The following is a 25669-nucleotide window of genomic DNA, read 5'->3' on the forward strand; positions in this document are numbered from 1 at the left end:
ATACCTTGGCTCCACCATCACTGACAACCTCTCACTGGAAGCAGAGATCAACAGCAACGACAACCTTGGCCAGGTTGTCGCAAAGAGTGTGGAATCACCAAAATGATTCCCGGGCGCAGCCACCGCTGCTGCCCACTGCTCCCCTCACCTCCCAGGGGGTGATCAAGGGTGATGGGTCAAATGCAGAGAATAATTTCGCCACACCTAGTGTGTGTGTGACAATCATTGGTACTTTAACTTTAACTTTTAACAACAGCATGCTGACAATAAACACCAAGATTGCTGTGTATCGTGCCTGCGTGCTAAGCACTCTCTTGTACGCCAGCGAATCCTGGACTCTGTACTCCTCGCAGGAGAAGAGGCTAAGTGCCTTTCACATGTGCTGCCTCCGTTGCATACTCGGGATTACATGGATCGTGTGACAAACAACGAGGTGCTGATGCAAGTCAAGATTCCCAGCATGGTCACTCTGCTCCGTCAGCATCGCCTTCGATGGCTGGGCCATGTGCGCCGAATGGACAATGGCCGGATCCCCAAAGACATCCTCTACGCAGAGCTTGCCTCTGGCAAGAGGACAACGGGACGGCCACATCTCCGCTTCAAGGATGTCTGCAAGCGTGACCTGAAAGCGCTCGACATGGACCTGAACACCTGGGAAGAGCTTGGTCAGGACAGATCCAGCTGGAGACACACCGTGAACACTGGACTGAAAGCTGGCGAGGCAAAATTCCGCCAGCTTGCATATGAGAAGCGAGCTCAGAGAAAGAGCAAGCAACTACATCCTGTAGCTGACTCGACCTACAGATGCACCAAGTGCAACAGAGACTGTCACTCTCGTGTGGGTCTGTACAGCCACAGCAGACACTGCATGACCGACTAAATCATATCCAAGGGGCGCCAATCCATTGTCTTCCGAGACTTACGGATGCCAACAACAACAACTTACCACACAGAGTCTCACTTCATTTATTTGGATTACGCACACACCTCACTCACATTTCCTGCTGTTAATAACTACGCTGACAGCTAACGACGTCACTGTCTCTTTGCCGTGTCCTTCTCCCGCTGTACCGTCACAGATGCAGCTTTAGTCAAACACTAAGCATCATGTAGCAGTATTGCTAAGTGCTAAACAAGATGTACAAACATAATAAATTAATCACTTACTGTACAATGTCTGCTCTCACTGGGATAAAAAAAGTTTTTTTTGTGTGTCTTTCTGGCCATCTCCGGGTCTAAGTTGGATGTCAAAGTTGACCAACTTGTGGGTTTATGTCCACAACCTTCTACTATCCAGGTGAGAGACATGATTTATCATCTAGAATTAACTTTCACCAACTCAGAGGCCATGCAGCAGCTCAATGTGTCAATATAGCAGCATAAGCTAGTTAGCGCTCTAAAAGTAGTTCCTCTGTGTTAGCACTTATAACAACAATATCACTAATACTTGCTAATATTCAGGTCAGGACATGTAAATGGAGGATTGTTGGATGTTTTATGGGCACAATAGATTACTCCTTCTAGCTTATTGGTATTTGTCCTACTTGCCATACTGTATATTTGAAGTTAGAAAGAATTCAAACGTATGTGTTCTTGTCTTATAAAAGGATTGGGAATGATAGACACATTCTATAAAAAGTGCAGTTCTTCCATCAACTCTGCCTTAAATATGTTCTATTCTGAGCATCAAACAGTAATTCATATCTGAAGATTGTTAGGCAATTGTGACAAACAACAGGGGGGTGTTCCATGGACCGAGGTCCAGGTGGTCTGCAGTCCAAGACTTCACAGACTGTGAGCACGGCTGCTTGGAAGGTTTTTCACCCCGCTGACTTTCTCAGACTGAAGGAAGAAGTGAGACACCACCAGGAGATGATGGAAGGAACACTTCGCTAACATAACCAGCTTTCTTCTGCTTTGTGTGTGCGTGTGTGTGTGTGCGTGTGTGTGTGTGTGTGTGTGTGTGTGTGTGTGTGTGTGTGTGTGTGTGTGTGTGTGTGTGTGTGTGTGTGTGTGTGTGATGTATAGAAGAAAAAAAAAAACCAGGTGTCTTTGACAAATTCATTCTCTGCCTTGGAAGCCTCAAGGTCATATTTTCCCTGCGTCGTGTTCGCTCTCAGTGGAGTCAAAGCTTCTCCTACAAGCTCTTCATCCTGGCAACACACACACACACACACACACACACACACACACACACACACACACACTGTGTGGCACATGTAGCGGCTGCACGTGCCGTCACAGACTTATTTCAGGCAGACATGCAAAAAGCAATTAACTCTCCCTATTAATGATTTACTTTCATTCTGCCAGTTATGGAGTTTCTATCAAAGAAGGAAAACTTTTTGACTATCCTCTCAATTAATGCTCTGATATTGTTAACACCTTTTAACCACCTCAAATTAACAACATGAATCACCTCACAAATGTTGCGAGGTGTTTTTCTCATTAAAGGTGGCTGCCTCAATGTCGTCAGATCATGCAGTAAATCATGAAATATATCTGCATGATACAAAGTGGATTTCCTTGATATCACAACATCATGACTCCATTTATTACAGAGAGTAAGCAACAACTTAGCCTTGCACACACACTGAATGTAAATACTCTACTCACTAAGGTATATGTGTGTATAGTTATATGTATACATATATAAATATATACACATATATGTATGTGTATATATACATACAGGTAAAAGCCAGTAAATTAGAATATTTTGAAAAACTTGATTTATTTCAGTAATTGCATTCAAAAGGTGTAACTTGTACATTATATTTATTCATTGCACACAGACTGATGCATTCAAATGTTTATTTCATTTAATTTTGATGATTTGAAGTGGCAACAAATGAAAATCCAAAATTCCGTGTGTCACACAATTAGAATATTGTGTAAGGGTTAAATTTTGAAGACACCTGGTGCCACAAACTAATCAGCTGATTAACTCAAAACACCTGCAAAGGGCTTTAAATGGTCTCTCAGTCCAGTTCTGAAGCCTACACAAACATGGGGAAGACTTCAGATTTGACAGCTGTCCAAAAGGCAACCATCGACACATTGCACAAGGAGGGAAAGACACAAAAGGTTATTGCTGAAGAGGCTGGCTGTTCTCAGAGCTCTGTGTCCAAACACATTAATGGAGAGGCAAAGGGAAGGAAAAACTGTGGTCACAAAAAGTGTACAAGCGATAGGGATCACCGCGCCCTGGTCAAGATTGTGAAAAAAAAACCATTCAAAAATGTGGGGGAGATTCAGAAGGAGTGGACAGCTGCTGGAGTCAGTGCTTCAAGATCCACCACCAAGAGACGCTTGAAAGACATGGGTTTCAACTGCCGCATACCTCGTGTCAAGCCACTGTTGACCAAGAAACAGCGCGAAAAGCGTCTCACCTGGGCTAAGGAAAAAAAGAGCTGGACTGCTGCTGAGTGGTCCAAAGTCATGTTTTCTGACGAAAGCAAATTTTGCATTTCCTTTGGAAATCGAGGTCCCAGAGTCTGGAGGAAGACAGGAGAGGCACAGGATCCACGTTGCCTGAAGTCTAGTGTAAAGTTTCCACCGTCAGTGATGGTTTGGGGTGCCATGTCATCTGCTAGTGTCGGTCCACTCTGTTTCCTGAGATCCAGGGTCAACGCAGCCGTCTACCAGCAAGTTTTAGAGCACTTAATGCTTCCTGCTGCTGACCTGCTCTATGGAGATGGAGATTTCAAGTTCCAACAGGACTTGGCGCCTGCACACAGCGCAAAATCTACCCGTGCCTGGTTTACGGACTAAATTGGCCCGCCAACTCCCCTGACCTTAGCCCCATAGAAAATCTGTGGGGTATTGTGAAAAGGAAGATGCAGAATGCCAGACCCAAAAACGCAGAAGAGTTGAAGGCCACTATCAGAGCAACCTGGGCTCTCATAACACCTGAGCAGTGCCAGAAACTCATCGACTCCATGCCACGCCGCATTAACGCAGTAATTGAGGCAAAAGGAGCTCCAACCAAGTATTGAGTATTGTACATGCTCATATTTTTCATTTTCATACTTTTCAGTTGGCCAACATTTCTAAAAATCCCTTTTTTGTATTAGCCTTAAGTAATATTCTAATTTTGTGACACACGGAATTTTGGATTTTCATTTGTTGCCACTTCAAATCATCAAAATTAAATGAAATAAACATTTGAATGCATCAGTCTGTGTGCAATGAATAAATATAATGTACAAGTTACACCTTTTGAATGCAATTACTGAAATAAATCAAGTTTTTCAAAATATTCTAATTTACTGGCTTTTACCTGTATATGAAATATGTCATATAATCAATACAATGTTAGGTGGGTGTGCAGATACGCGAGGTGAGTTTTGATGCCACACAAAGTGTGCTATGGAGTGACATCAGACGTGTTATCTTGCAACTTCACAGATGATTACATGAATTCCATTTTTCACTTTTTGGAGTGTATTAATATCAGCCTGTGGATTATTGGCTCGCGAGGAGGAAGGTTGAAGAAGTGATGTCATGTTCATTTCAAACTGACACTAACTCTTGTTAGACTTTGAGGTAGAAATATTGTTGTGTTACAGACTTTTGTGTGGTGTTGCTTCCTTATTTGTCATTATTGTTATTTGTCTCTGAGCAGCACTCAAACATCAACCATCCACTCACAACTTTCTTGTGCAGACAAAGCAGGACCAGCAGAGTGTAACCATGTATTAACTCTTTACTGCGACAAAGACTACTTCCACCCACGTGACCGTGCTCCTGACTTCAAGTGTAACCATGCATTAACTCTTTACTGCGACAAAGACTACTTCCACCCACGTGACCGTGCTCCTGACTTCAAGTGTGACCATGTATTAACTCTTTACTGCGACAAAGACTACTTCCACCCACGTGACCGTGCTCCTGACTTCAAGTGTGACCATGTATTAACTCTTTACTGTGACAAAGACTACTTCCACCCACGTGACCGTGCTCCTGACTTCAAGTGTAACCATGTATTAACTCTTTACTGCGACAAAGACTACTTCCACCCACGTGACCGTGCTCCTGACTTCAAGTGTAACCATGCATTAACTCTTTACTGCGACAAAGACTACTTCCACCCACGTGACCGTGCTCCTGACTTCAAGTGTGACCATGTATTAATTCTTTACTGCGACAAAGACTACTTCCACCCACGTGACCGTGCTCCTGACTTCAAGTGTGACCATGTATTAACTCTTTACTGTGACAAAGACTACTTCCACCCACGTGACCGTGCTCCTGACTTCAAGTGTAACCATGTATTAACTCTTTACTGTGACAAAAACTACTTCCACCCACATGACCGTGCTCCTGACTTCAAGTATAACCATGTATTAACTCTTTACTGTGACAAAGACTACTTCCACCCACGTGACCGTGCTCCTGACTTCAAGTGTAACCATGTATTAACTCTTTACTGCGACAAAGACTACTTCCACCCACGTGACCGTGCTCCTGACTTCAAGTGTAACCATGTATTAACTCTTTACTGTGACAAAGACTACTTCCACCCACGTGACCGTGCTCCTGACTTCAAGTATAACCATGTATTAACTCTTTACTGAGACAAAGACTACTTCCACCTACTTGACTGTGCTCCTGACTTCAAGTGTGACCATGTATTAACTCTTTACTGTGACAAAGACTACTTCCACCCACGTGACCGTGCTCCTGACTTCAAGTGTAACCATGTATTAACTCTTTACTGTGACAAAGACTACTTCCACCCACGTGACCGTGCTCCTGACTTCAAGTGTAACCATGAATTAACTCTTTACTGCGACAAAGACTACTTCCACCCACGTGACCGTGCTCCTGACTTCAAGTGTAACCATGTATTAACTCTTTACTGTGACAAAGACTACTTCCACCCACGTGAACGTGCTCCTGACTTCAACTACGACCGCAGTTTGAAGCTGAACTCAAAGCTAAGAGAAGCTGCAAGCTGAAATACTCATAAGTTGAAGTACTACTGCAGTAATATCTGGAGACTTCAATTGGATTAGTCATCAACTCTAGTGACTTTCATTCTAACAACATCTTGTTTTGGGCCAATGGATGGATGGATGGATGGATGGATGGATGGATGAAGATTAGGCAATGCAAGTGGTTGGATGTTGTAATAGTTATTGGGTAGATGGATGGAGTAGTTGATGACATTGGTGGATGGATGGATGGATGGATGTGCCGGATCATGGATGGATGGATGGATAGATGGATGGATGAATGTGCTGGATCATGTAGGGATGGATGGATGGATGGATGGATGGATGGATGGATGGATGGATGGATAGATGGATGGGTGAATGTGCTGGATCATGAACGAATGGATGCATGGGTGGATGGATGAATGTGCTGGCTCATGTAGGGATGGATGTGCTGGATCATGTAGGGTTGGATGGATGGATGAATGTGCTAGATCATGTAGGGTTGGATGGATGGATGAATGTCCTGGATCATGTAGGGTTGGGTGGATGGATGGATGAATGTCCTGGATCATGTAGGGTTGGATGGATGGATGGATGAATGTCCTGGATCATGTAGGGTTGGGTGGATGGATGGGCTTGATAATGTAGGTTTGGATTGATGGATGAATATGCTGGATAATGTAGGGATGGATAGAGCTACTTTGATGGATGGCTGATGGGATGGATATATCAATGGATTGGTGGATGTAGATGCCAGATAGACGGATGAATGGATGGATCATGGATGGATGGCTGAATGGATGGTTGATGGAATGGATATATCAAACTTGATATAGATTCTGGGTGGATGGTTCATGGATCATGAATGAAAGGATGGATGGTTGATATAGATACTGGATGGATGTATGGATCATGGATGGAAGGAAGGATGGATGGTTGATACATCTGCTGGATGGATCATGGATGATGGATCCTGGATGAATGGTTGATATACTGTAGATGCTGGACGGATGTATGGATCATGGATGGAAGGATGGATGGTTGATAAAGATGCAGGATGGATGGATGTAGATCATGGATGGAAGGATGAATGGGTGGTTGATATAGATGCTGGATGGATGTATGGATCATGGATGGAAGGATGGATGGATGGTTGATACAGATGCTGGATGGATAGATGATGGTTGATATAGATGCTGGATGGATGGATGGATGATTGATGGATGGTTGATTAGATGCTGGATGGATGATGGATGGATGGTTGATATAGATGTTGGATGGATGGGTGGATGGATGATATACATGCTGGATTGATGGATGGATGGTTAATATAGATGTTGAATGGATGGTTTGGGTGATGGATGGATGACACAGAGTGAGGTCAGTTACAAATGAATGCAGTGTGAGATGGAGGTTGGATGGATGTTGGATGATGGATGGATGACACAGAATGAAGTCAGTTACAAATGAATGCAGCGTGAGAGTAATAGTTGAGAAAGATTTAACTACTTTCTAGAGTCAAAAGTGCCTCGTCAGTGGTAACTAAGGACAGGTTGTCATGGAAACAATACAAAGAGCGAGCTGTAAATAAATCAGCGTGTGAAGTCTATGATGTCGTGCTGTGAAGGTTCCTCCCCACACAGTGTCAAGTAGAGGACCAGAATCATGGATGTGGTCTGCAGTCTCCTGCACAGTGTCAAGTAGTGGACCAGGAGGACTAGACTCACGGATGTGGTCTGCAGTCTCCTGCACAGTGTCAAGTAGTGGACCAGGAGGACTAGACTCACAGATGTTGTCTGCAGTCTCCTGCACAGTGTCAAGTAGTGGACCAGGAGGACTAGACTCACGGGTGTTGTCTGCAGTTTCCTGCACAGTGTCAAGTAGTGGACCAGGAGGACTAGGCTCACGGATGTTGTCTGCAGTCTCCTGCACAGTGTCAAGTAGTGGACCAGGAGGACTAGACTCACGGATGTGGTCTGCAGTCTCCTGCACAGTGTCAAGTAGTGGACCAGGAGGACTAGACTCACGGATGTTGTCTGCAGTTTCCTGCACAGTGTCAAGTAGTGGACCAGGAGGACTAGACTCACAGATGTTGTCTGCAGTCTCCTGCACAGTGTCAAGTAGTGGACCAGGAGGACTAGACTCACGGGTTTTGTCTGCAGTTTCCTGCACAGTGTCAAGTAGTGGACCAGGAGGACTAGGCTCACGGATGTTGTCTGCAGTCTCCTGCACAGTGTCAAGTAGTGGACCAGGAGGACTAGACTCACGGATGTGGTCTGCAGTCTCCTGCACAGTGTCAAGTAGTGGACCAGGAGGACTAGACTCACGGATGTTGTCTGCAGTCTCCTGCACAGTGTCGGTCTTCAGCAGGTTGTCTGCCAGCATGAAGGCTCCAGTCTCCACAGTGTCCAGCAGCAGGGTGGCCCAGTGCAGCTGCTCCTTGATGGACAACTCTCTCCACGCACTCTGGGCTCGTGGCTGCAGAAGATTGTTCACCGTCTCCACCATGGCCTACACACACACACACACACACACACACACACACACACACACACACACACACACACATTGGTCAGTCCTAATAAAATAAGGTGGGACATAATGGATCATGGTGTGTAACAAAACAGGAGATAACAAGAACGGAACAAACTCTCCTTCATCCTGCTGAGCAATTAGTGATGGAGATGTGCTGTTCGTGCACACACTGCACAACTACACAACAACACACACTACACAATAACACACACTACACAACAAAACAACAACACTGACACACAACAACACACACTGCACACCTACACGACAACAAGTGGACACACACTCCAATTATTATTGTTTTATACACACACTTTTACTTTTGAGTTGTGCTAGGTCAGTTATAATTATTATTATCATAATTATTAATATTATTAATAATATTTATGTGTGAATGTTCAAACATTCTCACATATAAGATTCTGCACCCAAAAAATCACCTTCCAACCATCCCCCTACACTACTCTTCATATATATCAAACACAAAACATTATTTCCATCCATCCATCCATCCATCCATTTTCTTCCGCTTATCCAAGGTCGGGTCGCGGGGGCAGCAGCCTAAGCAGGGAAGCCCAGACTTCTCTCTCCCCAGCCACTTCGTCCAGCTCCACCTGGGGGATCCCGAGGCGTTCCCAGGTCAGCCGGGAGACATAGTCTTCCCAACGTGTCCTGGGTCTTCACCGTGGCCTCCTGTCGGTCAGACGTGCCCTAAACACCTCCCTAGGGAGGCGTTCGGGTGGCATCCTGACCAGATGCCCAAACCACCTCATCTGGCTCCTCTCCATGTGGAGGAGCAGCGGCTTTACTTTGAGCTCCTCCCGGATGACAGAGCTTCTCACCCTATCTCTAAGGGAGAGACCCGCCACCCGAAGAAGGAAACTCATTTGGGCGGCTTGAACCCGTGATCTTGTCCTTTCGGTCATAACCCAAAGCTCATGACCAAAGGTGAGGATGGGAACGTAGATCGGCCAGTAAATGGAGAGCTTTGCCTTCCGGCTCAGCTCTTTCTTCACCACAACAGATAGATACAGCGTCCGCATTACTGAAGACGCCGCACCGATCCGCCTGTCCATCTCACCATCCACTCTTCCCTCACTCGTGAACAAGACTCTGAGGTACTTGAACTCCTCCACTTGGGGCAGGGTCTCCTCCCCAACCCGGAGATGACACTCCACCCTTTCCCGGGCGAGAACCATGGACTCGGACTTGCAAGTGCTGATTTTCATCCCAGTCGCTTCACACTCAGCTGCGAACCGATCCAGTGAGAGCTGAAGATCCTGGCCAGATGAAGCCATCAGGACCACATCATCTGCAAAAAGCAGAGACCTAATCCTGCAGCCACCAAACCAGATCCCCTCAACGCCTTGACTGCGCCTAGAAATTCTGTCCATAAAAGTTCAGAACAGAATGGGTGACAAAGGGCAGCCTTGGCGGAGTCCAACCCTCACTGGAAACGTGTCCGACTTACTGCCGGCAATGCGGACCAAGCTCTGACACTGATCATACAGGGAGCGGACCGCCACAATCAGACAGTCCGATACCCCATACTCTCTGAGCACTCCCCACAGGACTTCCCGAGGGACACGGTCGAATGCCTTCTCCAAGTCCACAAAGCGCATGTAGACTGGTTGGGCAAACTCCCATGCACCCTCAAGGACCCTGCCCAGAGTATAGAGCTGGTCCACAGTTCCACCACCAGGACCAAAACCACACTGTTCCTCCTGAATCCGAGGTTGGACTATCCGGCGTAGCCTCCTCTCCAGTACACCTGAATAGACCTTACCGGGAAGGCTGAGGAGTGTGATCCCACGATAGTTGGAACACACCCTCCGGTTCCCCTTCTTAAAGAGAGGAACCACCACTTGTTACTCTTGTATGATTGTACTGTATCCTTGCATGCATACATTATCATTATTATTATGTACACGTATTGCATTACATTATATTGGATCACACCTATTGTATTATATTATTGTGTATGTGCATACATTATAGGTACACGCACGCACGCACGCACGCACGCACGCACGCACGCACGCACGCACGCACGCACACACACACACACACACACACACACACACACACACACACACACACACACACACACACACACAAGCAGTTAAATGTAATTATTTCAAACCTATAAAAACAAGAATTCTCTTTTCTTTGCCACTTGTTAAGTTCCAAGTTATTTTTTATTTTTGTTACTCATTATCTATTTTATCTTACCTTTTTATTGATTCCATTTTATTTGTTTTTATTGTGGTGTTATTCTTTTTATGCACATTTTTTAATGTTTTCATTATTGGTGGGGGTTTTTAGCAGTATTTTGTATATTTTAGTATGTTCTTTATTCTTTATTCTGTACAAGACTTTGTCCCGCAGGTTTTTAACATGCTTGAAAAAGTGAGATGAGATTGGAAGAAATGATGAATTCAAATATAATTTCATATTTGAGTGGATGACTTTATGACATAAGTTTCAAACTCCAGGCTCGGGGTTCACATCTGGACCACCACTTCATTTAAGCTGGCCACAAATAATGAGCATCTTTTTCACTAAAATTATTTATTGTTTTCTTTTTGACAGGAACAATTATATCATGCAAACCCCGTTTCCATATGAGTTGGGAAATTGTGCTAGATGTAAATATAAACGGAATACAATGATTTGCAAATCATTTTCAACCCATATTCAGTTGAATATGCTACAAAAACAACATATTTGATGTTCAAACTCATAAACTTTATTTTTTTTGCAAATAATAATTAACTTAGAATTTCATGGCTGCAACACGTGCCAAAGTAGTTGGGAAAGGGCATGTTCACCACTGTGTTACATGGTCTTTCCTTTTAACAACACTCAATAAACGATTGGGAACTGAGGAAACTAATTGTTGAAGCTTTGAAAGTGGAATTCTTTCCCATTCTTGTTTTATGTAGAGCTTCAGTTGTTCAACAGTCCGGGGTCTCCGTTGTCGTATTTTACGCTTCATAATGCGCCACACATTTTCGATGGGAGACAGGTCTGGAATGCAGCCGGGCCAGGAAAGCACCCGCACTCTTTTTTTACGAAGCCACACTGTTGTAACACGTGCTGAATGTGGCTTGGCATTGTCTTGCTGAAATAAGCAGGGTAACGTTGCTTGGATGGCAACATATGTTGTTCCAAAAGCTGTATGTACCTTTCAGCATTAATGGTGCCTTCACAGATGTGTAAGTTACCCATGTCTTGGGCACTAATGCACCCCCATACCATCACACATGCTGCCTTTTCAATTTTGCGTCGATAACAGTCTGGATGGATCGCTTCCCCTTTGGTCCGGATGACACGATGTGGAATATTTCCAAAACAATTTGAAATGTGGACTCGTCAGACCACGGAACACTTTTCCACTTTGCATGAGTCCATCTTAGATGATCTCGGACCCAGAGAAGCCGGCGGCGTTTCTGGATGTTGTTGATAAATGGCTTTCGCCTTGCATAGTAGAGCTTTAACTTGCACTTACAGATTTAGCAACCAACTGTATTTAGTGACAGTGGTTTTCTGAAGTGTTCCTGAGCCCATGTGGTGATATCCTTTAGAGATTGATGTCGGTTTTTGATACAGTGCCGTCTGAGGGATCGAAGGTCACGGTCATTCAATGTTGGTTTCCGGCCATGCCGCTTACGTGCAGTGATTTCTCCAGATTCTCTGAACCTTTTGATGATATTATGGACCGTAGATGTTGAAATCCCTAAATTTCTTGCAATTGCACTTTGAGAAACGTTGTTCTTAAACTGTTTGACTATTTGCTCACGCAGTTGTGGACAAAGGGGTGTACCTCGCCCCATCCTTTTCTTGTGAAAGACTGAGCATTTTTTGGGAAGCTGTTTTTATACCCAATCATGGCACCCACCTGTTCCCAATTAGCATGCACACCTGTGGGATGTTCCAAATAAGTGTTTGATGAGCATTCCTCAACTTTATCAGTATTTATTGCCACCTTTCCCAACTTCTTTGTCACGTGTTGCTGGCATCAAATTCTAAAGTTAATGATTATTTGCAAAAAAAAAAAAAATGTTTATGAGTTTGAACATCAAATATGTTGTCTTTGTAGCATATTCAACTGAATATGGCTTGAAAATGATTTGCAAATCATTGTATTCCGTTTATATTTACATCTAACACAATTTCCCAACTCATATGGACACGGGGTTTGTATATGAAATTGTCTGCTCATGAGAAAAATACAATATTATTAATTAATTATATCATATATGAAACTTTATTATTATCTGCTCATGAGAACAATACATTATTATTATTAGAGGTGAGAATCTTTAGCCACCTCACAACTCAATTCAGATTTAATTCTTGATTAAACACAATTCCCAATTCAAACTGATGTATTATTTTGTAAAATAATTATAATAAAACCTTTTCAAAATAAGATACAGCTTACAAAACCTGACATATTACATACAGAAGCAGAAAATAAGAATGCCTAAAAATATATTTTTAAAAATGTATACTTAAAAGAACATAAATAAATTGTTAATCGATTTTTTTTATAATCGTGAATCAATTTATAGTCAGAATAAATAGAAACACTTGATAAATAAAAATAAAAATACATCGTTAAAGGTCACCTTGGATTATGATTTAAACAAATTGTCCATCAGTCTGAAGGTAAACAACAATTATGTAATAATTTAGATGATATATTTATATATTCATGTTACAAGGCAGCCATGACTGTCATGTGACCCTCAGTGAAAACTGTTTGCCAATGTAATATTTTCTTCTTATCAATATTATTTTGTCTTTCATAAATGAATGTTTTGGATTAGCAATATTATTTATCACTACAACCAATGTATTATTTTTCAGAACATTAACTAAATAATATTTATGTTACAAATAAATGTTAGACAATAATCATATTTTACGGTCTCCAATTTGATGCTTGATGATTAATATTTGATGCATATTCTTCTGTCCTGTAAATGTTAAATAATAATAGTATTTGAAGGTCTACAAATTGATGCTTTATAATTAATACATGATGCATATTCTTCAACTATTAAAGTTATTATTCCACCAAACATCATTTGTGGTCTATGTTTGAAACTGGACTAACAATCAGCACCTGTGTTGCCCATCCTCAGTGTGCCTTGTGGGCTACGTGGTGAGGGTCTACTGTCTCCTTGAATAATGCACGCTGCCATGAGGTCGTTATTGTGGACTCCAGCATTGCTATTGTGGACTCCAGCATCGTTATTGTGGACTCCAACCTCGTCATTGTGGACTCCAGCATCGTCCTTCTTCATATATAAGATCTGAACAACTGTGTGTGTGTGTGTGTGTGTGTGTGTGTGTGTGTGTGTGTGTGTGTGTGTGTGTGTGTGCGTGTGTGTGTGTGTGTGTGTGCGCACGCGCGTGTGTGTGTGTGTGCGTGTGTGTGTGTGCGTGCGTGCGTGCGTGCGTGCGTGCGTGCGTGCGTGCGTGCGTGCGTGCGTGCGTGCGTGCGTGCGTGCGTGTGTGTAGGACATCATTCTGCTCCACTTGCTGAGACTTTTCTATTCTCAGTGCAGCTCCTGCTTTTCTTCTGATGTGTTGTAGATAGCGCCATCAAGCATCGACTCTCATTAAACTTCACATGCCTTTTTTATTGAACTTTGCAGTATCTCACATTCTCACTTTCACTTTCTCTTTCTCTATCCAATGTAATGACATGTTACAGGGAGCGAGAGAGGACGTCATTTCATCCACGTGCAGACATCTACACATCTTTTGTCACGTTCTAGTTTGAACAGTTTTCTATCTGTGCGGTCCCTCAGTTTGACACCAACATCCTCGTCTCTGAAGGCGTCTGTGAGCATGGCGGAACACATGAGGCTGAACTGTGTTGGCGCCAAGACGCAGCCTTGCTTGACCTCGTTTCTGACTGGGAATGGGTCAGAGAAACTGCGTTACCAAAGCGATGAATTTCCTTGGGCAACCATACTTTGCCATAATCTCCCAGAGACCCTCTCGGCTGACGGTGTCAAAGGCCTTGGTGAGGTCGACATAGGTGGAGGTCAGACTTCTGCTCCTGACACTTCTCTTGAAGCTGCCTGGCAGCGAACACCATGTCGATGGTTCCTCGCTCCTTGCGGAATCCACACTGGCTTTCAGGCAGAAGTCCTTGATCAAGGTGGGCTGTGAGGCGGTGAAGCAGGATCCTGGCCAGGATCTTTCCTGTGATGGAGAGCAGGGATAGGCCTCTGTGGTTGTCGCAGGCCTGTCTGTTTCATTTGCTCTTGTACAGATGTATGATGGAAGCGTCTCTGAATTCCTGGGGAATTGTCTCTTGCTCCTACATCAGAAGAAACAACTGGTGGAGCCTGTCGGCCAATGCTGTTCCCCCCTCCTTGTAGACCTCAGCTGAAATGGCGTCAGTACCAGGTGCTTTTCCACTGGAGAGTAGACGTATTGCTTTCTGGGTCTCAAGCGAGGTTGGAGGGTCATCCAGTGTTTCGTTGATGGGCACTTGGAGGAGACGATTAGGTTTGGTGGAGGTAGTGTTTCTCCGCAGTTCTCATCTAACCAGTCCTTGTGTTTCCTGCCCCAGAGTCTCTGTAGCTGTGGTGTAAATCAGCTCTCTGAGTGATGCCCAATCTGCCTCCACATTCTGGTTGACTGGAGAGGTGGACTCCAGGCGCTCTTCCAGAGCGTTTACAAAGGACTGCTTGCAGCTATCGGTCTTCAGCTTGGCAATGTTCAACCATTTTGGGGCCTTCTTTGTCGGCGCAGTTTGGGTTGAATGCGGATGTTGAGCTTCGTGAAAATGAGGCGGTGGTCCGTCCAGCATTCAGCACCGCACATTGGCTTGGTCACGCGTACATCCTGCCTGTCTCTCTTCCTAACGATAAGATGCCAGTGCTTTGAGCGAGGGTGCATCCATGACGTTCAATTACGGGTAAGGAGGCGGAAGATCGTATTGGTGATCAGCAGTTCATGCTCAGCGCAAGTCTGGAGCAAAAGAAGACCGTTGCTGTTGCAGTGGCCCACTCCATGATGTCCAAGGACTCCTTCCCAGACAACGTTGTCAGTGCCAACTCTTGAGTTGAAGTCACCTAACAAGATGAGCTCGGCAATGACGGTGTGAAGGTCTTCATAGAACTTTGCCTTCACTTCATCTGGATTTGTTATGGTTGGGGCGTAGGCAGTAATGATGGAAAGGTGCTTCCTTCCAGCCATCAATGGGAGTTCCATGGTCATGAACCTGTTGTTCACTCCCTTGGGAAGTCCAGCCAGTTTGCCAACAAGAGTTGTCCTTACTGCAAACCAAACGCCTGCTTCACGCCGCTCCTCGCTAGCTCTGCCACTCCAGAAGAATGTGTAGCCAGAGCCCCTTTCACAGACCTCTCCTTCCCTTGTGAGCCTGGTCTCACTCAAGGCTGCAATGTCAATGCTGTATCTGGTGAGTTCCTTTCCTATCAAGGCTGTTCTCTGTGGTCTGTCTGCATCGTCTCTGTCCAGAAGTGTGCGCATATTCCATGCGCCCAATGTGAAAGGAACTATCCTCGTTTTCTTTGTGTTACGACCGCTGATATAGGGTCCCATCCAGCCACGGTAAGCTGGCTAGGGAAAGTTGCAGCAGGCAATTTTTAGGGCAACTTTTCTAGCCCCTTCCTCAAGTCATGGAGGTGAGCAGTGCATACCTGAAAAGGGCTGCTCAGTCACCCAGGGTGCTGCCGGACTCCACTGCTGCTCCATGTCAGCGAAGAACGACCAATGCCCTGGGCTGCCTGTGTGCAGGATTACGGCTACGGCTTCCAGTGTACCCACACTTGCTGCTTTGTCGCTTGCCTGTCGCCACAGGACTTGTTGGTGTTGATGGGATGGAATGGATGACTAAGTGACTTGCACGATGACTTGGATTTAAGTGAGGAAGAGTTGCGCAGTTTGTCGACCTCACTCTCTCGCCCGAGACCATCTTGATCCAGTGGCAAGACAGAGTTTGAGACGGCTGAAGACGGAAACGGGTGCAGTGGATGGCCATGATGTCCTAAATGTCTCGTCATGCCCTTCGCGTTCCACAATGCTATGCTGAGAATCGTCTTCTTGCCCGTTGACCAGCTGTCGGTTCATCCGCGCCGGCCGCCGAACTCAGTCTTCACGTGCGTAGGTAGACATACCGAGATCACCGAGGTTTTGGGACCAGGGCCGGTGAAATCCTCACCAGGTTTCACCGGCCAGTTGAAGCTGTTGCCCGGGGTGTGGGTGCTGTGCCACTGGTGAGAGCTGAGTGACAAGTGGGGACCAAAGGTGGACGAACTACCCAATAGAGAGCATGACCTGTACCCCACCAGAGGTGCTACACCGCCTGAACACCCCCTGTGTAATAGTACTGTAGAATACGCACTGTGTAATAGTACTGTACAACACACACTGTATCATAGTACTGGATAATACACAGTGTGTAATAGTACTGTAGAACACCTACTGTATCATAGTACTGTAGCACAGACTGTGTAATAGTACTGTAGAACACACACTATGTAATAGTACTGTACAACACAAACTGTATCATAGTACTGGAGAATACACAGTGTGTAATAGTACTGTAGTGCACCTACTGTATCATAGTACTGTAGAACACACCGTGTAATAGTACTGTAGAACACACACTGTATCATAGTACTGTAGAACACATACTGTATCATAGTACTGAAGTCACACTGTATCATAGTACTGTAGAACACATACTGTGTAATAGTACTGTAGAACACATACTGTATCATAGTACTGTAGAGCACATACTGTGTAATAGTACTGTAGAACAGACACTGTGAAGTAGTACTGTAGAACATATACTGTATCATAGTACTGTAGAACACATACTGTATCAAAGTACTGTAGAACACATACTGTGTAATAGTACTGTAGAACACACACTGTATTATAGTACTGGAGAATACACAGTGTGTAATAGTACTGTAGTACACCTACTGTATCATAGTACTGTAGAACACACCGTGTAATAGTACTGTAGAACACACTGTATCATAGTACTGTAGAACACATACTGTATCATAGTACTGTAGTCACACTGTATCATAGTACCGTAGAACACATACTGTGTAATAGTACTGTAGAACACATACTGTATCATAGTACTGTAGAGCACATACTGTGTAATAGTACTGTAGAACAGACACTGTGAAGTAGTACTGTAGAACATATACTGTATCATAGTACTGTAGAACACATACTGTATCAAAGTACTGTAGAGCACACACTGTGTAATAGTACTGTAGAACACACACTGTGTCATAGTACTGTAGAACACATACTGTATCATAGTACTGTAGAACATACTGTGTAATAGTATTGTAGAACATACACTGTGAAGTAGTACTGTAGTACATATAGTGTGTAATAGTGCTGTAGAACACATACTGTATCATAGTACTGTAGTACACTGTGTAATAGTACTGTAGAACACACTGTATCATAGTACTGTAGAACATACTGTGTAATAGTGCTGTAGAACACATACTGTATCATAGTACTGTAGAACATACTGTGTAATAGTACTGTAGAACACACACTGTATCATAGAACTGTAGAACACACATTGTGTAATAGTACTGTAGAACACACACTGTATAATAGTACTGTAGAACACATACTGTATCATAGTACTGCAGGACACATACTGTATCATAGTACTGTAGAACACACACTGTGTAATAGTACTGTAGAACACACACATTATCATAGTACTGTAGAACACACTGTGAAGTAGTACTATAGAACACATAGTGTGTAATAGTACTATAGACCACATAGTGTGTAATAGTACTATAGAACACATAGTGTGTAATAGTACTATAGACCACATAGTGTGTAATAGTACTGTAGAACACATAGTGTGTAATAGTACTGTAGAACACATAGTGTGTAATAATACTATAGAACACATAGTGTGTAATAGTACTATAGAACACATAGTGTGTAATAGTACTATAGAACACATAGTGTGTAATAGTACCGTAGAACACATGGTGTGTACTAGTAATATAGAACACATAGTACTGCGTGCACTTCATGTAATTGACTGCTGCATGTTGGCGGCCATCATTCACATTCCTGTCACTCACTGCTTTTAATTTCATTTAGCACTCACACACACACACACACACACACACACACACACACACACAGACACACACACACACACACACACACACACACACACACACACACACACACACACACACACACACACACACGTGGGCCAACTAGTCAATCAAGCACTAAATTGAGATTTAATTTTCTCCTTTGTCGATCAGGGAAATGTTATCCCATCTTCATCCCTTACAGTATCTCTCTCTCTCTCTCTCTCTCTCTCTCTCTCTCTCTCTCTCTCTCTCTCTCTCTCTCTCTCTCTCTCTCTCTTCCATTATGGCAAAGTATGGTTGGCTCCATCAAGCCAACTTCGCAGATAAACAAGTTCATCATGCAGAAATTGACAATTGACTCAACAACCAGTCCCCACCTCCCCAAATGAGACGTGTGTGTGTCCCAGTAAAAAAAAAACCTTTCTAATGTTCCTTGTTCCATTTTAGTGCTTTCAATTGGAAGTAGAAGTGAGGCTTCCAACCGTCCACAGCATTTCTACTCATATGGACTCTTCATTCAGAGCTCTAAGTAAGTTTTACAATATAACTACAACTGTCATGTCTGTGTGATCATGTTTTGTTTTAGTAATGTTCGGTTTAAATTTTGGACTTTTTGTGCACTTTTGTTTTGTTTTGTCACCATAGCAACCATTAGTTTTCACCTGTCACGTCACGCACCTGTTTCACGTTTTGACTCACACACACCTGTCACCAATCATGTCACTGTTATTTAAGCATACCTTGTTCATCACTCGTCCTGCCTGCATTGTCATTATGTCACTCCGGTTCAGGTCTCGTTTTGACAAAAGTAAGTTTCCATGTCCATGTCCTAGTTTTTGTTTAAGATTAGCTTCACTTGCGTTTTAGGCACGCTTGCCTCTTTTTTGTTGTTGTTGATTGTTGTTGTATTGTTTATGTTCGCGGTAGTGCATGATTTATGTTAAATAAATCCTAGCCTACCTTCACGCTGTCGTCCGGAGCCGTCTATTTTGCGTTGGAAGAACAACCCCGCAGCTAGCTGCGACCCCCACTTGACAGAATGCAGGCAGCATACGTTCTTCCGCAGACCGGCCACGAGGAAGCCAGCCAGAAAGGCTTTTTCTCGCCAGCATAACGCGTTGTTCCCCCAAAATCTTCATCCGGACAACAAGATTCCACAACCAGCCCATTCTTCCTTCCCGCCACAGAAGACCCGTGCTGATGACGTCATCCCGCCCACTGGTGATGACGTCAGAAACCAAGATTTTTTTTTTGAGTCTATTTACACCCTCTGTCAGCCGCCCACTATGGACTTTGTTTCAAAGAAAAATCCTTTTGAGAAAATTGTCTCTAAATTTAGATTTTTTTCAGACACAGTCTAAAGTGGGGGTAGGGAATAGACATTTTGGACAATTTAGTGGGGAGGAGTCTACCCCCCTACACCCACCCCTAAAGAAGATTCCAGACCGCGGGGAGCGCGTCTGGTATCCGCTCCTTGAGGGGGGGGCTAGGGCTGGGAACTGTACAGGTGGGGTGACTCAGCTTCGCCATGCCAAGCCGCAACCCCCAGCTAGACCACCTCCACCTGCACCAGTAGCTCCACGACGCCAAGCTCCGGTACCAGCTCCACGACGCCAAGCTCCGGTACCAGCTCCACGACGCCAAGCTCCGGTACCAGCTCCACGATGCCAAGCTCCGGTACCAGCTCAACGACGCCAAGCTCCGGTACCAGCTCCACGACGCCAAGCTCCGGTACCAGCTCCACGACGCCAAGCTCCGGTACCAGCTCCACGACGCCAAGCTCCGGTACCAGCTCAACAAGTCCAAGACCAAGACCCTCCACGCCAAGCCCAAGACCAAGACCCTCCACGCCAAGACCCTCCACGCCAAGTGCCGCCAGTCGCAGCTCCACGACGCCAAGTGCCGCCAGTCGCAGCTCCACGACGCCAAGTGCCGCCAGTCGCAGCTCCACGACGCCAAGTGCCGCCAGTCGCAGCTCCACGACGCCAAGTGCCGCCAGTCGCAGCTCCACGACGCCAAGTGCCGCCAGTCGCAGCTCCACGACGCCAAGTGCCGCCAGTCGCAGCTCCACGACGCCAAGTGCCGCCAGTCGCAGCTTCACGACACCAAGTGCCGCCAGTCGCAGCTTCACGACGCCAAGACCCGCCATGCCAAGACCAAGACCAAGACCCGCCATGCCAAGACCAAGACCCGCCATGCCAAGACCAAGACCAAGACCCGCCATGCCAAGACCTAGACCAAGACCCGCCATGCCAAGACCAAGACCCGCCATGCCAAGACCAAGACCCGCCATGCCAAGACCTAGACCAAGACCCGCCATGCCAAGACCAAGACCCGCCATGCCAAGACCTAGACCAAGACCAAGACCCGCCATGCCAAGACCAAGACCCGCCATGCCAAGACCAAGACCCGCCATGCCAAGACCAAGACCCGCCATGCCAAGACCAAGACCCGCCATGCCAAGACCAAGACCTGCCATGCCAAGACCAAGACCCACGCCAAGACCAAGACCTATACCAAGACCCACGCCGAGCTTCGCCGCCTGACGCGCCACGCCGAGCTTCGCCGCCTGACGCGCCACGCCGAGCTTCGCCGCCTGACTCACCACGCCGAGCCACGCCTGCCACGATGACGACGCGCCTGCCTCCTCGTCGGCCACGGATATGGCCGCTACCTGGTCGCCCGCCACGCCAAGTGCGCCCACCTCCCAGTCGGCCACGAATGTGGCCATTCCCTGGGCGCCCGCCTCGCCTGCTGCAGCGGCGTTCCACTCGCCGCCGCCACCTAACTCTGCCCCGCTGGATACGGGGACACGTGGCCTGGCGACCCACCGCCATGTCCCCCTCCCGCCCTCCCATGACTCTTGTTGATATTGTTTTTGGACATCTGGGATCTGTCCATAAGGGGGGGATTCTGTCATGTCTGTGTGATCATGTTTTGTTTTAGTAATGTTCGGTTTAAATTTTGGACTTTTTGTGCACTTTTGTTTTGTTTTGTCACCATAGCAACCATTAGTTTTCACCTGTCACGTCACGCACCTGTTTCACGTTTTGACTCACACACACCTGTCACCAATCATGTCACTGTTATTTAAGCATACCTTGTTCATCACTCGTCCTGCCTGCATTGTCATTATGTCACTCCGGTTCAGGTCTCGTTTTGACAAAAGTAAGTTTCCATGTCCATGTCCTAGTTTTTGTTTAAGATTAGCTTCACTTGCGTTTTAGGCACGCTTGCCTCTTTTTTTTTGTTGTTGATTGTTGTTGTATTGTTTATGTTCGCGGTAGTGCATGATTTATGTTAAATAAATCCTAGCCTACCTTCACGCTGTCGTCCGGAGCCGTCTATTTTGTGTTGGAAGAACAACCCCGCAGCTAGCTGCGACCCCCACTTGACAACAACACTTCTAACTTACTAAAGCGTCCCATGTGTGATGTCTGTCGGAGTGTTTTCATGCATATTTGTACTTGCTACCGTAATCTAGTCAAGTTAATATGCTAACATGTTTACGAGTGTCTGTGTTAGTAAAATTCACTTACAATGACATTCTTTTTATATTGTTTCAGTAAATTCACCAAAACGTCAGCGTGGAGTTATTGAGTCTGTTTAGCTGATCGGAGAGCTAACTTGCGCAGCTAGTGGGTCCATGACCATGGCTTATGTTTTGATTGATAAGCCGTTTCACTGCCCTGTTACAGACACTGTTTGGAAACAATTAAGGTATGTAAATAAACATTGTGTGTAAATAAGTCATTTTACAACGTATATACAGGTAAAAGCCAGTAAATTAGAATATTTTGAAAAACTTGATTTATTTCAGTAATTGCATTCAAAAGGTGTAACTTGTACATTATATTTATTCATTGCACACAGACTGATGCATTCAAATGTTTATTTCATTTAATTTTGATGATTTGAAGTGGCAACAAATGAAAATCCAAAATTCCGTGTGTCACAAAATTAGAATATTACTTAAGGCTAATACAAAAAAGGGATTTTTAGAAATGTTGGCCAACTGAAAAGTATGAAAATGAAAAATGACCCAACCATCACCCAACCATGCAAATTTTGCATTTCCTTTGGAAATCGAGGTCCCAGAGTCTGGAGGAAGACAGGAGAGGCATAGGATCCACGTTGCCTGAAATCTAGTGTAAAGTTTCCACCATCAGTGATGGTTTGGGGTGCCATGTCATCTGCTGGTGTCGGTCCACTCTGTTTCCTGAGATCCAGGGTCAACGCAGCCGTCTACCAGCAAGTTTTAGAGCACTTCATGCTTCCTGCTGCTGACCTGCTCTATGGAGATGGAGATTTCAAGTTCCAACAGGACTTGGCGCCTGCACACAGCGCAAAATCTACCCGTGCCTGGTTTACGGACCATGGTATTTCTGTTCTAAATTGGCCCGCCAACTCCCCTGACCTTAGCCCCATAGAAAATCTGTGGGGTATTGTGAAAAGGAAGATGCAGAATGCCAGACCCAAAAACGCAGAAGAGTTGAAGGCCACTATCAGAGCAACCTGGGCTCTCATAACACCTGAGCAGTGCCAGAAACTCATCGACTCCATGCCACGCCGCATTAACGCAGTAATTGAGGCAAAAGGAGCTCCAACCAAGTATTGAGTATTGTACATGCTCATATTTTTCATTTTCATACTTTTCAGTTGGCCAACATTTCTAAAAATCCATTTTTTGTATTAGCCTTAAGTAATATTCTAATTTTGTGACACACGTAATTTTGGATTTTCATTTGTTGCCACTTCAAATCATCAAAATTAAATGAAATAAACATTTAATTATTCATTGCACACATTGTGCTGTGTGCAATGAATAAATATAATGTACAAGTTACACCTTTTGAATGCAATTACTGAAATAAATCAAGTTTTTCAAAATATTCTAATTTACTGGCTTTTACCTGTATATATGCGACTTATATTCCGGTGCAACTTATATATGGGAACAAACACAAACATTTAGTGGGTGCTACTTACTGTATATACCAGTGCACTTTATAGTTGGGGAAATACGGCACTAATTATTCAAAACATACATTTCCCTGGATTAATTTAGTAATACAAATCCAGACCTACAGTGAGTGTGTGTGTGTGTGTGTTTGAGAAAGAGAGAGTTCAATTATTTTTCATCTCTATTAAGAAACCAAACCTCCTGCTCACTCTCCTCACTTGACAATTAGTGCTGCGGATAATTAACGAGGAGAGGGCAGCAACACACCACATCCCTAATCACGCACATTTCTATCTGCCACATTGCTGTTACCATTTTGTTTTCATTACACAGAATAATTCTACAATCCATCACTTCCACGCCCCCCCACACACACGTGTGTGTGTGTGTGTGTGTGTGTTTGTGTGTGTGCGTGTGTGTGATGTCATCCTTTCAACCTGAAGGAGTCAAAAGATGGACGCCAAAACATCGCCAAAGTGCAGACGTGACAGCGTAAGATCATCAGGGTGTTTGTATTTATATGCGTGTGTGTGTGTGTGTGTGTGTGTGTGTGTGTGTGTGTGTGTGTGTGTGTGTGTGTGTGTGTGTGTGTGTGTGTGTGTGTGTGTCATACATCCTCACACACATGTGCTACGATGTGACATTGCTGACTGCTGCTGACGTGCAGACATTTTGCAGAAGGGAGCAGGCGGGGAAAAACACTGCATAAGGAGAAAAAGAGCTGTGTGTGTGTGTGTGTGTGTGTGTGTGTGTGTGTGTGTGTGTGTGTGTGTGTGTGTGTGTGGGCGGGGGAGCAAAACTGCGAGTGTGCAGGCTGTCTCCAGCACGCAGACAAGGCAGGTGAATAGCGCTGCCTTGTTCTTGTGTTATTACCTCCACCAAGGTGTAAAAAGGTCTTATTGAATTGGAGGGAAATTTCAAGACCGTGTGTGAGATTTGCCAAAGAAGCGCTCCTTTACTTGTATAACTGTAAGGTGTGTGGCTGTCTAATTAGACAAAAATAAATAGCTAAAAAGTTAGCATGTTAATATAAGTATGCTAGCATGCTAAAATTAGCATGCTAATAGTTAACAAATGCCACATGCCAAGTTATATAACTTTAAGGTGTATGGCTGTCTAAGTAGAGAAAAAAAACAAAAACGTAAAGTTAGCTAAAACGTTAGCAAGTTAATATAAGTATGCTAGCATGCTAACATTAGTATGCTAACCGTTAACAAGTGTCACAATCCCAAGTTACATGACTGTCTGGTGTATGGCTGTCTAATTAGAGAAAAAGAACTAGCTAAAAAGCTAAAAGGTTAGCATGTTAATATAAGTATGCTAGCATGCTAGCATTAGCATGCTAACAGTTAAGAACAAGTTATATGACTAGGGTCAACGGTTGCAAAATTAGCTAAAAAAGCTAGTATTTTACTGTTAGCATGTTTGACATACTGAGTTATATGACTATAAAGGGTATGGCTGTCTTATTAGAGAAAAAAACATAAAGTTAGCTAAAAAGCTAGCATGTTGATATAAGTATGCTAGCATACTTACATTAGCATATTAACAGTTATCAAGTGTCACATACCAAGTTATATGACTCTAAGGTAAATGGTTACAAAATTTGCACAAAAAGCTTGCACTTTACTGTTAACATGCTAACATAAACATGCTAACAGTTAGCACGTTTCATATACCAAGTTATATGACCGTAAGGCTGTGGAATTAGAGAAAAAAGTGTAACCTTTGCAAAAAAAAGTTAACACTTTAATGTTAGCGTGTTAGCATGCTAACATAAGTACGCTAACAGCTAACATGTGTCACATACCAAGTTATATGATTGTAAGGCTGTCTAATGAGAGAATAAAAAACCTAAAGTTAGCTAAAAAGTTAACATGTTAATATAAGTATGCTAGCATGCTAGCATGAGCATGCTAACAGTTAACAAGTGTCACATACCAAGATATTATTACCAATTAATAATCACAAGTAGAATAAATTGTCATGTATTCTACTTCCAAACTCCAGCAGAATAACACTCGTGACGTGTGGAAGGGCATGAAAACCACCACAGGCTTCACTAACATAGT

General features: G+C 44.3%; 1 protein-coding gene across 1 annotated transcript in view; it reads right to left on the reverse strand.

Moving 5' to 3' along the window:
• The window catches only part of adgrl3.1 (adhesion G protein-coupled receptor L3.1), a 320601-nt gene that overhangs the window by 57531 nt on the left and 237401 nt on the right, over positions 1-25669 (reverse strand). The window contains exon 12 of the mRNA XM_072914913.1: positions 8270-8453. Coding sequence (XP_072771014.1) covers positions 8270-8453 — 184 coding nt within the window. The remainder of the gene's footprint in view (positions 1-8269; positions 8454-25669) is intronic.

Source organism: Nerophis lumbriciformis, linkage group LG16, assembly GCF_033978685.3.
Source record: "Nerophis lumbriciformis linkage group LG16, RoL_Nlum_v2.1, whole genome shotgun sequence".
Taxonomy (NCBI): Eukaryota; Metazoa; Chordata; class Actinopteri; order Syngnathiformes; family Syngnathidae; genus Nerophis; species Nerophis lumbriciformis.